This window comes from Dermacentor silvarum, chromosome 3 (assembly GCF_013339745.2).
Source record: "Dermacentor silvarum isolate Dsil-2018 chromosome 3, BIME_Dsil_1.4, whole genome shotgun sequence".
Lineage (NCBI taxonomy): Eukaryota > Metazoa > Arthropoda > Arachnida > Ixodida > Ixodidae > Dermacentor > Dermacentor silvarum.
Window position 1 is genome coordinate 117,702,430 of NC_051156.1, and position 15,296 is coordinate 117,717,725.

Sequence of the window (15,296 nt, forward strand, 5' to 3'; positions counted from 1 at the left end):
GTGTAGAAAGAGGCCCCTACACGTCTATTATCACACCGTTAGATGCCTAACGTCGGTGTACAATTTATTTATGAATGTATTTGGTGTTACAGGTTTCTTTCGGGATTCGGGAGGTTCATACGACAACTTCTACAGGATGCTTGGTGGAATCAACTTCTTCGTGATGGTTCAGCTTGCTGTCTTCCTTGTCTGCAGCAAAAAGGAGAATAACGCAACTGTAACGGCGGTCATTTGCACAACTAGCACCGTCATACACGAGGAAAAAGCGTGGCCACTTCCTCTGGTGTCCTGATTCTGAAGCGCACTTGTGTTGGGCTTGTAGGGGTATTTTAGGAATAAGTACGGTACTTTTTTAGTACCTTGAGGTTCTCCTTCTCGCATAAAGTCTCCAGATCATGTGCATAGGAAAAGATTGTTCATGGGAATGCGTGCAGAGCTCTCAATTTCTACTTGCTCAATATTCAAGAGAAAGCACGAGCGCATAGTCTCGGTCAGTTTTACGTCTAAGCATAAAAACTTGGTGTGGCAGCTACAATTCAGTACAGCAATATAGAGGAGTGCATCTAGGACGACACAGCGTCGCTATTCAGTTCAAAATGAAAATTAAGAGATGTACCGCTGCACGAAATTGCCCATTCCAGAGGCACCTTTACAAATCGTGGTACATATTGCATTCAAAATAGGCCATTCATAAAATTTCGGTAGAATAATAATAGGCATATAGTAGTGATTGGCTGACGTAAGGCAAGGGTAATCGGAAATGGCTGGGAGAGGTGTTCATTGACCCTGCATTGGACAAGAAATAGACGGAGTATAATTATATTTTTATTATAATGACGACAATATCGACAACTTTTTAATTGCGGATAGATACTGTGACTTCACTTTTCCATTGTTCTACAATGTTTGCAAGGACCAACATCCAACATTATTCATTAGAATAAGTTCAAAATAGATACTGAACCGTGAATACACTAGCAACTAATTATTGAAAGCAAAGTGATATATCAGCGAAGAATGCTTAGAGGTAGTGTGCTGAAAGGTGAAACACAGGTACTCTAAGGTCATCTATGCGCTGATGATTCAGAGATAACAAGAAGCCGTGCGAAGCTACAGGCAAACAAAAAGCCGTGGAAAGATGACAACGACAAGACAACAAAAAGGGATCACAATGTCTCCAAGGCAAGGAAAAAAACTGGGTAGTTATTTAGTAGAAACAAGCAGCGCGAATGAGAGCAGAATCGTTTATCAGCGCCAATATCCCAAAATAACAGGGAGCTATAGGACCGTCGAGAAGCGGAGAATGCGTACGTGTACGACCACTGAAATCAGCATTCATTCCACAGGCTTTCGCTACAAACCGTTGTAAGAGCCAGTGTAAAAAATCCGCCGGTTTAAAATAATTGTTACAGCAGCCGACCAATGCAAACACATTTACTTCATAGCAGTGGAAATATGCATTCCCAGCCGCCATACTGTAGCCGAAAGGGTAGTACTCCTTGTGTGTCCCATAAGCAAACGTAGTTAATCATCCAGCCGAATGTGAGCCTTCTTCAAGGCTTATTCCGCCAAATCACGAAGCATAGAGAAGCATAAAGTTGCTGATGAGCCGACTCACTCACGTCAGCTGATTGGCCACCTGCTGAAAAGAAAATAAGGATGCTGAATAGTTCCCACAAACGGTAGATTTCTTGCGTCTTGTGCTCTTATCATACAGCATAAGGTTCTCCGTCTAAATTCTTGCGTATTGCCTAATAAGAAAGGGTGTGTAGCGATTGATGAAGGATAGCGCACTCCACGGGCAAGTACTTATCCGTCAGTACGGGCAGGACAAAGTGTTTTTTGGTGGACTTCGGCCGGTCCTGTCGCCTTTGGGCCTGGGCCGATCTGGGGTTTGGAATCCAGGGCATGGGCCGGGCCGGGCACGGGCCCGGTCGGTGATGAGCGTGGGTCGGTGCGTCGTATATACGCGGATGTTGTGCATATATTCAAGACATTCCTTACAACTTTCGGGTGACAGAAAACTGATGGTTAATTATTTTACTGAACAAAATAAAAGAATCGTTGAAGTTCTAATTCTTTATTCTTTCTACGAAACAACTTTTTTTACCGAGAAAGAAAATAACAGTTAGAGCTGAACCCATCCGTGTTGATTATTGAATCATGCGAAGAACTTCTTAAACGTATAAAAGAAGCAAATGTGTGGAATGAGTGAGGATCATGGGATGACGACGCTGGAGTGACGACGATGGTACCAAAAAGATCGTGTGACGACGGCTACACGACGACCACATGGCGACGGTGTTGTGACGACGACTGCTTGACGACCATGAAATAACGACGCTGGAGTGACGATGGTGGTATGTCGACGTGGTGTGACAACGATGGTGTTGTAACGACGTGATGCCGATGCTTGAATGATGCCGACTGGATGACGATGTTAAAGTGATAACAACGTATTTATTTATTTATTTATTTATTTATTTATTGCAACCTACTGCAGCCCCGAAGGGCTAGCGCAGGAGTGGAGAAATAATATATGCGGAAAAGCATAACAAAGAGCACTGAACATCAATTATTAGTAATATACAATAAAAATTCATCGAGTGGTAAAGATCTTACCTAATCAGGCAGAGCATTACACCATTCTATAGAACGGGAAAAAAAACGTGTTTTTAAACGCATCGGTACGATGGTGAAAAGTGGACATATTCAGCTCATGGTGATGCCTAGTGGTGTAGGTATAGTGGGTGTGATGTATTTTCTAGGTTGGGGGGAAACGTGGGGAGTTGATTAGAGTGTAAAGAAACATCAAATATTCAACGTGACGACGAGAAGAGAGACTGGTAAGTTGAAGACTAAGAAGATGGGAACTGGGGTGCTATGCAGGATGTGCCGAGTTTCTCGTTCGCAGGAGTTTTACCTGAGTTTGCTCGATGGCAGTCAGTGAACGGAGATAGCAAGGAAAGCGCAAGAACAACGGACCAAATATGTCGAGATAAAGCCGCGTATGACACCATGAGCGCACCCTGCGCGGCGTTTCATGCATAGAAGACTGCGCAACGAAACGCGCCAGCGCCGCGTATTGTTATCAACGTATTATCGCAATTTAGCGATACTGTGACTGTCCCGCTGTCTATCTGCACACTTGCCGTGAGTAAAGTCCCTATATAAGAAAAGTACCGCCATCTACTCTTTCCTCCGCCGCCTCCTCTCCTAAAGCGCTTGCTTTTTCTTTACTTTTTGCTTGCGAAAGCCAAGTTGATGGTGGCGCACCTAGAAACTCCACGTTGAAGCTTTCAGGCCGGGCACGCGCCGCCGCCGCCGCCGGCGACTGCGGCTGCGCAGAGGACTTTCAACATGGCTCTGAGGCGGAAAAAAAAGAAAATATAAAGAAATTAAACGCGCGCGCTATCATCGTCCAATCGGAGATACAGGAGAGAGAGAAGCGGCGTTTATCAAAGGATGGCGGTACATTTCTTATATAGGGACTTTAGCCGTGAGCCGCTTGCCACGCCTTTCTCGGGCGCATCAAGGGCGTGCCTCCTCTTTAGGGCATTATCTTTCTATCTTCCGTTGAATGCGAACAGGGCACATGCAGTGCATTCTTGCATTTACACTTTCCTTCAGTCGAATACACTAACATACAACAAATAAAATAACGAACAATTTATTTCTTGAAGTGTCGGCTTTTCGTTTTGAATGCTATAAATTTCGATGAGAAACGGAGATCGAGCGAACTATTAAACTTTGCACTTTTTTGCCGCGAGAGGCGACTGTGAGGGTGAAAACTTACAAGCGGATACATTAATTCTAGAGGGTCGCACGCACGAGGGAATTCATGTGGGTGAGCAGTCACCAGGGACGCTGTAGTGCTATGTTCAATAAATTCAATCATGACAATGGTCTTAATCCCTGTCTACTAGGGGAATGGCAACGCAGCGCTGCGGCATGGCTGTTCACCGCAGGTGCTTCACTGAGGCTATTAAGGCCACCGCTTTACCAAAGAAAAACGAGACTCTAGCCATAGAGAGCGGAGCAACGGCTGTCGCTGCAAAATGGCTGTACGGTACCATGTTTATTTTTGTGTGCGAAGCCTCCGTGATGCATTGTGAAGAAGAGTGAGCTGCCCAGCGTCGCAATTAATTGCTTTTCATCGCTTGCCCAGTGAAGGTGCCTCTGTGCGCATATACGCAGTATTTTGAGTGTGTTGTGCACTCCAATGTGCTTGCCGATTGCCTTTGATGCTGAGCTAACAGCGATCGCAGATGGATATCGTAACAACACCGCAACAAACGCATTTTGGCAGGTGAGGGCTCTAGTGGGCAGTTATGAAATGAGACTTTGAACGCAGGAAGGTGCTGCAACTGTTTAGTGTGCAGTGCTTGTGATGAAGAAATGGTCATCGTAATGGGTCTAGAAAAGCGGCGATGCCCGACGCTTACCGCGTTAGCGACACTACCGCTACGATACATAGGCCATCACAGATCAGTCATCTCAAATGACAGCTGCGATTCGTTGTCCTTGGAAAACATTACGCACTCCTCAGCATCGTCGTCCACCACGGCGCATCGACGCCTTGCAAGTAGCTACAGTGACGTGCCGATAATTATTTGCTGTTTGCTACGTCGCCACAGTGCAGGCAATGAAACCATATTGTGGGGCCATCACAGTCCAAGAAGATATATGCATAAGCCAGTGAAAGTCAACGCTTTTTTTTATAGTGGCGCTCAGTACATCACCGATGACAGTGCGTTGTGCGTGTTTTATTTCGCCGGTCAAGATTGTTAATGCCTCTCAGTACCACACCACGTCGCTGTTGCCGAAAAATAAGTTGGGCGTGGCTTATAGGCCACGCCCATACCCCGCGCACAAGGCGCGCACAAGAGTTACATGCCTCGCGTGGGGCGTGACCTATGGTTTTTATTGACAGGCGAACTCGTGCCAAACTCGTACATTGCGAAACTCCCCTCGAGTTGAACTCGTGAACATGGCGGCGGCAGCAGCAGCCTGTGTCATCGCATCCAGCGGCAGTAAACGTCAATATGGCCGTCTGACCCGTTCACCTAGATGACCGACATTGAGTTTCGCGTCATTTTTGCCTTTCCAAAACGTCAGTGCGCTGGCTCTATGCCGAGTTAGGCGAAGGCCATCGTCTGCGGAGAGAGCGTGGCGGGCCAATTAGGTTTTCCGAGCACAGAATTGTGTGACTAGGCTGCGGAGGAAAAGATCGTGCGATCGCTTCGACTCTCTCTTGTTTCAAGCGCTGCTCGTCCACCGCGCCCCAGCCCCCGGCCCGGTACGGCGTCATCATCGGAGTACTGGGGCACCTGCGACCACCAGGGGTTCAACCCGGACCAACCAACCTGCGCAGGCGAAGTGGTCACATTATATTGGAAAGCTCAGAATGGGCGCTGGGCTGCCTTCGGGTGCAACAGCTGCCGAAATCAGTTTTCGCAGTTACACGGTACCGCTGCACTGCACGGGCAGAGAGGCGAAGGAAGTTACTTCGCCAACACGGACCGCCTCGGCCGTCCGAACGACCACCTCTCCAGGCGGCAAATGATTTGGCTCACGTACTTCATGAGCCAAAGTGTAGACATATGGGTGTTGAAGGAGATGACCGGCGACTCGTTTGCTTTATCGGAGCACGCCATCACCGACTGAAGGAACTACCCCCATAAGTTAGCGAAGGACGAGCTGCTGGTGCGACCTCCTCTCGGTGGCCCCGGGTAGATAGCACAAATTGACGAGTGCCTTCTTCGCGGCGAGCAAAAGTACAATCGAGGCCGCCTAATGTCGGGCGACAATTTTCCGCCGAGCCGCCAAAATTACGTCGGTGTTAAAGATGGTGGACGATGGGTCTTCGGCAGGTTCTGCGCGACCAGAGGGGTGCAGCTACTTTCAAGGTCGACCGACGAAAGGCGGCGACGCTAGGCGCCATTATTGCAGCCAATATTCAACCGGATACCATTACTAATAGTGAAGAATTGGCCGCATGCAACTGTATCCCAATTAAACTAGATGCTAATGGGGCTATGCCTGAATCTGCATTGGGAGACGGTCAACCACAGCGTGGACTTTGTGGACCCCATTACGGGCGTTCACACGCAAAACAATAGTAAGTAATTGTCAGAAAGTGAAGCGCCACCTCGTCAGCGATGGGTACAGGGTAACTGCACCGATGCTGGAGTCCCACGTGGGATGGATGTGGTGGCACAGAACGGCCACGTGCGCTGCAAAGACCCTCCCTTGCGTTTGTTAGAAACCACGGATCGCTCGGGCTGCCCAGTATAAAGTCTTTCCTGCGGTTTTTAGAAGCCATCGCTCGACGCTTGCCAGTATGAAGGTGCATCGCAAAGTAAAAGAAAATAAAGTGTAGTTTTCTGACCCTTGTATGAGTGCTTTCTGGCATTCCTGAGTGCTTACATGGTAAGGGCGCGGCAAACCACTTAGGCGCTATCCGACGCTCACTTCGTCTCGCAGCTAGGGCAGCTGGGGTGCCTCGGATGCGCGCGAGCGCATCGAGGCACCATACTCTCAGCCTTTCTTTAGCGTGAGCAACGAGCGATCTGTTAAAACCCCAGTGTGAAAACCAGGCGCACATCAATCTGTGCTCCGAAATGGGAGCGCAAGCACGTAGCGAGCCGCACCAATCCGATTCAGAGGAAAGGGAAAGAGCAACGAGCGATCTGTTGAGAACCCAGTGAGAAAACCAAGCGCACACCAATCTCTGCTCGGAAATGCAAGCGCAAGCACGTGGAGAGCCACGCCAATCCAATGCACAGGAAAAAAAGAGGAGGGCTAGCATCCACTCGTGGTAAAACGCGAAACGTATTAAAATACAAATTAGTCTAATACACATTCAGTGTGCATCTTGAAAACTTTAAAATACTTATAACCGACATTAATGTGACTAATATAACTGTACTAAATGCATTTATTTTATAACTTTCTTGTGCTGATAATGCACTCGGTGGAACGGCAAACAAGCGAAAGAAGACACGACCATGCACCGACTGTGTGATCGCGTGAGCCCCAGTTTGTCGATCGCCCATATGGCAACGCCCAAGGGTTGATAGCCACCCAGAGTGAATCTAGATAAACCAATGAAACTGGAGGCGTGCCGATGGACAAACTTTGTCTTGTTGCCATTTGTTCTTTCATCTTGGGGTGTTGCTAGAGCTCGTGAAGATCCCAAGTTTCGCCAAACTCGGCACATCCTGCATAGCACCCCAGGTCTGCGGAAAGCGAGCCGGCGCCGCATCACTTGACGCGCACAAACAATCAGGGTCGTTTGGTGTCGCGGGGAGAGAAAGTAAAGGTGTTTGGCGCGCGGTCCGCCGGGCTTTCCTCGCCTCAGATCAGCCTAGGCTACCGGATAGGCAGGCCGCGCGTGCTGCGTTCCGACGAGGAGCAGGCTGCGTTTGAGCAACGGTGCCACGGACTCGCTCGGGAAAGGGCAAGTCGTCGGCGCGACGATTCTTGCGTGAGGGCTTCCGAAGCCTAGACGAAACGTCAACGAAGAGCCGAGGACACCGAGTTGCGGGAGCGCGATGTTGAGGCTAAACGTCAGTGAAGAGCCCCCGACTCTGAGTTTAGGGTAAACGAAGCCGAACGCCTGCGACAGCGTCATCTTTCCCTCCAGGAACCCTACAACAGTGGTAGACACGTCGTAACTACGGGAAATTAGTAGGCCAGGTAAACACGCACGCTTTGCTTAGCCGCATTTTCTTGATGGGGGAACGGCTGGTGATTTTAAATGCCAAGCATTTCTTGGCGAACATTTGCCACTTTGACACTTTCTATCTATCTATCTAGCCACCTTCGTCTTGGTGCTTTCGCGGTCGTTTCGCTAACTTGGTAGGAACCAAAATTGGCACAGTATGACAAGAGTGTATGACGGACATGAATGACAGGTCGTGACATGAATATCATGACCTGTGTATCATGTAGGTGATGAAATAGCCGCCTAGGTCTTGGTGCTCTCATGGTCGTTTCCTTAACTTGTATGTAACAAGAATGGTTTCGGACATGGGTACTAAGTGAATGAAACACTAAAGTATGATGGTAAAAGTCATAGTCATGAGCATGACTCAGCAAAAATGACAATGACTCAGCGAGAAAGAATAACACTCAAGAACCACTGAAATGGGTTCATACGTGAGCACTAAGTGAAGGAAACACTCAAGAGTGATGGTAGAAGTCATAGTCATGAGCCTGATTCAGTAAAAATGACAATGACTCAAAAACCGCTGACATGGGTTCAGACATAAATGATAGGTCATGAATGTCATGACAACCGTGTCATGTAGGTCATGAAACAGCCGTCTACGCATCGGTGCTCCCATGGTCGTTTCGTTAACTTGGTAGGCTCCCCGCACACTGCTTCCCACAGGGCGTCGGATCTGCCCGCATTTTTAGGGTACTTTTGTATTGCCGCACTTGCCAGCTAGGGCGGAGGCTATCGATAGGTTCATTGTGCATTGAGATGTGGCAAGCTGACCATACAACGAGGACGACTTGCCGAGGAGATTTGGAACTTAGAGTGCTTCAATAACTTCAGTTGCGTGATACGCACCAGTGCAGCCGCATCTGGATAGCAAACCCGCAATAACAGTCTGCCAAGCAAAGGTTAGTTATTAAGGCGAAAGCCTTAAGTGACTATGTTGGCGGTGCCCTTGCCGTGACCTCGGCGTGACCTCGACGAAAGTGCACCGAGACGAAAAATGGCACACGCCGCAAAGAGTAAACTGACGCCAACAAATGCTCGGATTGACGTCACATTTCTCAGGGAGGTTCGTAAATAAAGTAGATTAGTAGCGTTGAAAAAGAAATTTGGTGCATTTTGGTCTGGGTGGGACTCGAGCCCAGGCTACCGGGGTGCGAGACGAGCACACTTCCCTGAAGCCACGCCTCTCCACCGTTCTGGCTTACTAAGGGCGCGCGTAGTATGTGTCTGATTGCGCGTCACATGGTCACAGCGACGGGCTCGTCCCACTACTTGCGCGTTCGTCGTCTTCTTTCACACCTAGCTCCGACCCCGCTCGTCATGCCAGCGTTCCCATACTGCCCCTCCCTCTGCGAAGGCGGTGACGGCAGTGCCCCTTTACCAGTAGGTGCGGCGTTTACGGTGAGTTCTGTCGTACACTCCGCTGGACAGTTGCCATAATTCTTCGTAAACGTATCTTAATCGCGACAAACATTGTGGCAAGTGTGCAATCAGGCTTTCGCATTAACGTTTCGTAAACGTGGAACCCTTGCATAATTTTTTTACAAAGAACCTCTATAAAAAATTCAGCTTGAGGCACACAGTATACCTAATTTCGCGAGTAATGGTGCACATCAAGAGTATGCTTGGTACGTATAAAAATGTACCCGAAATCTGTCAATAACGGTGTCACTCTGACAAGCTGACAGGCGTTTAGTCGTTTACTTAAAGATAACATCTGTTGCTAATGTTATAGGGTGACTTTAGACTCGCAGACAGATCCATCTAAAATAATCAGTTGGTTTGCTCTTCTCGTCACTCCCCGTCGCCCGCCATTGTGTTTGCAATTGGAGTGAACAAGGCATATTCAAAGAAAATGAAAAATATAAAAAATCACAGGCCTGCGCGGCACACGCAGCACAGTCACAACGTAAGCTGGAGGAGCGGCGCCATAGGAGCTCCAGCTTCGGCACCACGCACTACAGGGTCTTCGCGGCGAAGTCTCTCCAGGTCGTTCTCACGAGAACGAGGGTCGCCGTCAATCTTGGCCAGTAATACTTTTGTCTCACTCTGCAGAGCGTTCGTGTGAAGCCCAAATAGGCGGATGTTGCTTCATCATGACATGCCTGCAATATTTCATTCCTGAGAGATGGTGGAACGACGAGCAAGTAGAGGCTGCCGTTCGGAGAAAAGTTCACTTTATAGAGGACGTCATTGCGTAAGCCAAACGATGGAAGTCCTCTTCCAAAACGTTTTGGCAGAGTAGAAGTGCGACCCTCCAGGAAGGTAATAATGGGCTCCAATTCTGGATCTTCGCGTTGCTGCTGTGCAAGCCTAGTCGTGTTGACAACCGCAACAAACGCCGTAGCGTCGTCATCTTCTGTACTTGCAGGTTCGAATGGGGCACGAGAAAGGCAGTCGCCGTCCGTATGCCGATTTCCCGACTTGTACACAATAGTCATGTCGAACTATTGAAATTTAAGGCTCCAGCGCGCCAACCGTCCTGATGGGTCATTTAAGTTCGTCAGCCAGCAAAGTGAGTGGTGGTCACTAACAACATCAAACAAGCGGCCGTACAAATATGGGCGAAATTTGATCACCGCCCAAACCACCGCAAGACACCCTTTTTCTATGGTGGAATAATTTTCTTCTGTGCGAGAAAGGCTTCTACTTGCATAAGCTATTAATTTTTGAGCGCCGTCTTGCCATTGTACAAGTACAGCTCCTAAGCCGATATTGCGGGCATCGGTGTGAACTGCTGTCGGGGTGTCTTCGTCGAAGTGTCCCAGAACCGGTGAATTTTGAAGGCGTTGCCGTAGCTCGTCGAATGCTTTCTGCTGATCTTCATCCCATACGAATGCTACGTATTCTCTGGTGAGGCGTTTCAACGGTTGCGCAATGCGTGAAAAGTTCTGAATAAAAGCCGGTAAAACGCCGGTAATATGCGCATCAGCCTAAAAATCGTCTCACTGCCTTTTTGTCAGATGGTGCAGGAAAATGTTCAACGGCAGCTATCTTTTCCGGATCAGGCCGTACCCCCTCATTACTGACAACATGGCCTAGAAAAAGCTCTTCGAAGCCAAAATGACATTTTTCCGGCTTAAGCGTGAGACCGGCGGACTGTATGGCTTGAAAAACAGCACGTAGTCGCCTCAAGTGCTCGTCAAATGTCGCAGAGAATAAAATTACATCGTCTAGATATACTAAGCACGTTTGCCACTTGAGTCCTGATAAAACGGTGTCCATTAGCCGCTGAAATGTTGCCGGCGCGGAGCACAAGCCGAAGGGAAGTACCCTAAATTCATAGAAGCCATCAGGTGTCACGAATGCTGTTTTCTCGCGGTCTCTTTCGTCTACTTCTATTTGCCAATAGCCGCTTCTTAGATCCATCGACGAGAAATAGCGTGCATGCCGTAGTCTATCGAGAGAATCGTCTATGTGGGGTAGCGGGTAAACGTCCTTCTTAGTGACCTGGTTGAGTTTGCGGTAGTCGACGCAGAAGCGCAAGCTGCCATCCTTCTTTTTGACTAACACTACCGGCGATGCCCAAAGACTTTTCGACGGCTGAATAACGTCATCTTGAAGCATTTTCTCTACGTACCTGGTTTTCTATCGCTTCGTGTTCTCGCGCTGCCACCCGGTATGGGTTTTGCCTTATGGGTCTGGCCGTTTCGTCTGTAATAATTCAATGTTTGGTCAGTGGCGTTTGGCCAACTTTGGACGTCGAAGAGAAACAGTTCCGAAACTCATCAATAAGCTCGAGGAGTCTTTCTTTCTGTTTAGGGAGCAAACTTGGGCCGGCATCAATGGAGAGAGGCACGTTCGGCAGACCGGGGGAATCGTCTTGTTCAACAGTCATGTAGTCGGTAACCTCATTCGTCTTTTCCACGTACGCGACTGCCATACCTCTTGTAAGATGGCGGCGTTCAGGACTAAAGTTTGTTAGTAGGACGTCCGTCTGTCCGCGAGTAATGTTAACTGCACCTCTTGCAATTGATACGCCATGACTAAACAGCAGACCAGGAATTTGTTCGGCGATCATGTTGGAGCACCTTGGCGAGTCGCATGTTACAGGCACAAGGGTGCTTGAGTGCGGAGGGATGGTCACATCGTCATCGAAGATACGTAAACGCTTACGTCGCTGATCGTCACAGGGCACGGCCAAATCTGCATTCATCCGAAAAACTGACCGACCTGTCCAGAATGTTTATAATAGCGCCGTATTCGTGCAGGAAATCCATTCCCAGTATCACGTCTCTGCAGCACTCCAGCAATATAACGAAAGTTGCAACAAACGTCGAGCTACCAATATCGATTCTGGCCGTGCATTTGCCTGTAGGAGTCATCAATTGACCTCCCGCCGTTCTTATGTGGGGACCAGTCCATGATGTCTTGACTTTATTAAGGCTATCGGAGAGTTTCTGGCTAATTATTGAGAAATGGCCCCAGTATCTACTAACGCGGTTACTGGGTGTCCGTCTATGAAAACAGCGAGGTCGGCACTTACGACTTCCCTTGGGGTCGGCAGGGGCATATTGTCCGATTGCACATATAGTGTTGGGGGTGTTGAAGCATTTCGACGGTCGGCAACCTCCCCCCCCCCCCCAAAGGTCGCTTCTGTTAGTTTCTCCGACGAGGGCTAGGGGACCTGCCGCCCCTGACTACATCGGCGTAACTGCGACCTTGCGGCGAAGAGCTCGGTGCAGGTGACGGAGAGCGGGTTCGACGAGTGAATGGATGTCCTTGTGGAGAAACATCGTCACTGTAGCGCCTATTTTCGAAGCGAACTCGAGGAAAGGTGGGTGGACAGCTCTGGTATCCGGGGTCACGATACGGGCAAAAACGGTAGACGTGGCCGGCTTCTCCGCAATGAAAGCACAAAGGACGGCGGTCGACGGTGCGCCACATTTCCGTCCTGCGAACAAATGGTTGACTTGTGGGCGTCCTCTGCGGCCAAGCTGCAGTTGCCTGTGGAGGCAAGGAGGCCGATGTTTTCACAGGTACACTAGGTTGCGGGGTCAGTGGCTGCGCGTTGTACGGCGGGGATGGCGGCTGGTTGAAAGGACGAGCCATTGAGGATGAGTTGTAGGCTGCCGCTGGAGGATGCCGATGCGTAGCTCAGAGACCGTTGGTCCGGTAGGGATTCGGACAACGAGAATGCCTGCCTGATTTCTTGTCGCACAACCTCTGCTACAGAAGCCCCAACTAACTCCGGCGGGGTCACAAGGAGGTTGCGAATCTCTTCACGAACAACCTCCCGGATGAGCTCACGAAGCTCATTGCCGGCAGCCAGAGCAGAAACGTTGCTCGAGGCGTTGCTTGGGCGATCGAAGGGTCGGCAACGTTGTTGCAGAGCCCGTTCGATGGACGTAACTTCCGAGATGAATTCCGCAACGGTTTTCGGTGGGTTGCGAAGAAGACCGGCGAAAAGCTGTTCCTTGACGCCTCGCATCAGATGGCGGATTTTCTTTGCTTCCGGCATCTCTGTGTCAGCGCGGCAGAACAGGCGGGTCATGTCCTCCGCAAACATGGCGATGCTGTTATTCGGTTTCTGGATGCGCGACTCGATTAGTTGGTGGTCAGAATCACGACGATCGTTGTTTGCGAAGGTAGTGGAAAGCTGCTGTCGAAACTCATTCCAGGAAGTCAGTGTGGCTTCCCGGTTCTCGTACCACGTACGAGCGCTGTTCGCCAGAGTGATGTAGACGCGTGAGAGTTTTTCTTCTGCGGTCCACCGATTCGCCTTGGCGACTCGCTCGTATTGCGCGAGCCAATCTTTGACGGCCTCGTAAACATCACCACGGAATGTCTCGGGAGTCTGAGGATGCTGCAGAGTCACCTGAGAAGGTGCTGCGGTTGCCATCTCGTTAGGTAGAGGTCCGGTTGGTGGGGAGTTCTCCAAGAAGATTACCTCCGGGCTGAGGCCCCGCAGTCGGCGACTGTAGCTGTGGAGAAGAGTGTCCACTGTAGGAACTGATTGCGGGTTTGAAGTGGGCGTTGCACTCCGCACAGGAGTTCCGGGCATCAGGGAGTACCCAGCACCTCCACCAGTGTCGCAAGATGCGAAGAACGGCACACAGAACGACGGTGGTGAGACAACAAATACAAGCTCTATATTCAAGGCCCAACAATAATTGTCCGCGCTAACTTTATCTTCTTCAAAGAGCGAGATGCTTGCGCTCGTGTCCCTCCGTTCATTGTCTTCTTTAGTCGTGACATTAGGAACTGCCCACCCGGCTTCGACGGCGAGCTGCGGATTGTGCTTCTCTCGGCACAGTGGTCTTCTGAGCCCGATGTTCTCTGGTTGCAGCCTCGCGCGTAGCTTTACGATTCGATTCTTCAGCACCGGTTTGTACCTTGTGAGGAGGCGCCATAACATGCACCGAAGAGTAAAGACAGGTATCCAGACAACGTGGCACACATCTCACATCCCGTGGCTCGGTACGTCGCTGTTAATGATGACGATGATGATAGTGGTGGTTTATTGGCATCCCCGTCAAAACGGTGTGGTGAGAGATAGTCACGTAGCCTGCTTGAGTTAACCAGGTCCAGCTACATGCAGCATGCAACTGCTATATGAAGCTGCTACATGTCGGGACACTTGATCGAAAATAACGGAACCGCAAGGCGAAGATTGTACGCATCAAATCTATGCTGCGCACATGTCACACAGCGTGTCAAATGGAATGATACGGTGCTAACGATAATGATGATGATGATGATGATTTAATGGCATTCCCTTTGAAACGGGGCGGTGACAAGCAGTCTCCTATGCCTGCTTGAATTATCTTAGCCGGCATGTCATACATGTTTTTTTCAGCACATCAACATTCATACATCTCCATATTCTTCTAATTCGCCTAGGCGAAATCGCCTGTCTATAGAAAACTATCACCATCAGCATTGGATTGAGCGTCATCCTCTTCTTCCGCAGCTGGCTCGTTGGCTCGAGCCTCGTGCCCGTACTCGGCACGCGCTGGTGCCGCTGCACCCGGGTTCATCGTCATCGTGTCTTTCCACAGCTGGCTGCGTTGCCGCTAATCATTCCAGCGTAGCATTTCACTTCTATTTAGGCGTGCCGCAGCTTCGCTAGCGGCAGAATTCATGCCACTACGCTCAAGATAATAAATCAAAAGCCGCCAACCAGATCAGTGATAATCATCTGGGCGCCAGCTCATCACGGCATTCCTGGCAACGAGGTCGCCAACCACGTGGCTCGAGATTTGACCCACCGAGCCGACGCCGAGGAATCTGAACCCGAGCGAATGCACCCTCTAGTCTCATACCAAGACATCACACAACACTACAAGCTAACCCGCAGAACCCGACCCACTCTTGCCCTCGACCCACTACCTACAGGTGGCAATATGCACCCCCACACAAGCAGGAGCGATTCCTCCGAGCTCTACAGGTTAAAGCATTCCCCCACCCAACCATAAACCACCTCATAGCCCCTACACAATTCTCTCCGCAATGCCACTTCTGCGCAGAGCCCGGGTCCCTCAGGCAAATAGTAGGGGGCTGCAGAGAGGCACCACTCAATCCTCCGAATCCTTACCACACCAATGAGCTTTGGGAGAAAGCC

General features: G+C 49.7%; 1 protein-coding gene across 1 annotated transcript in view; it reads left to right on the plus strand.

The window, feature by feature from the left end:
* The window catches only part of LOC119444703 (monocarboxylate transporter 9-like), a 114,644-nt gene that overhangs the window by 20,350 nt on the left and 78,998 nt on the right, over positions 1-15,296 (plus strand). Inside the window, exon 6 of the mRNA XM_049663561.1 lies at positions 93-1,027. Within this exon, the coding sequence (XP_049519518.1) occupies positions 93-292 (200 nt within the window). The 3' untranslated portion in view covers positions 293-1,027. The remainder of the gene's footprint in view (positions 1-92; positions 1,028-15,296) is intronic.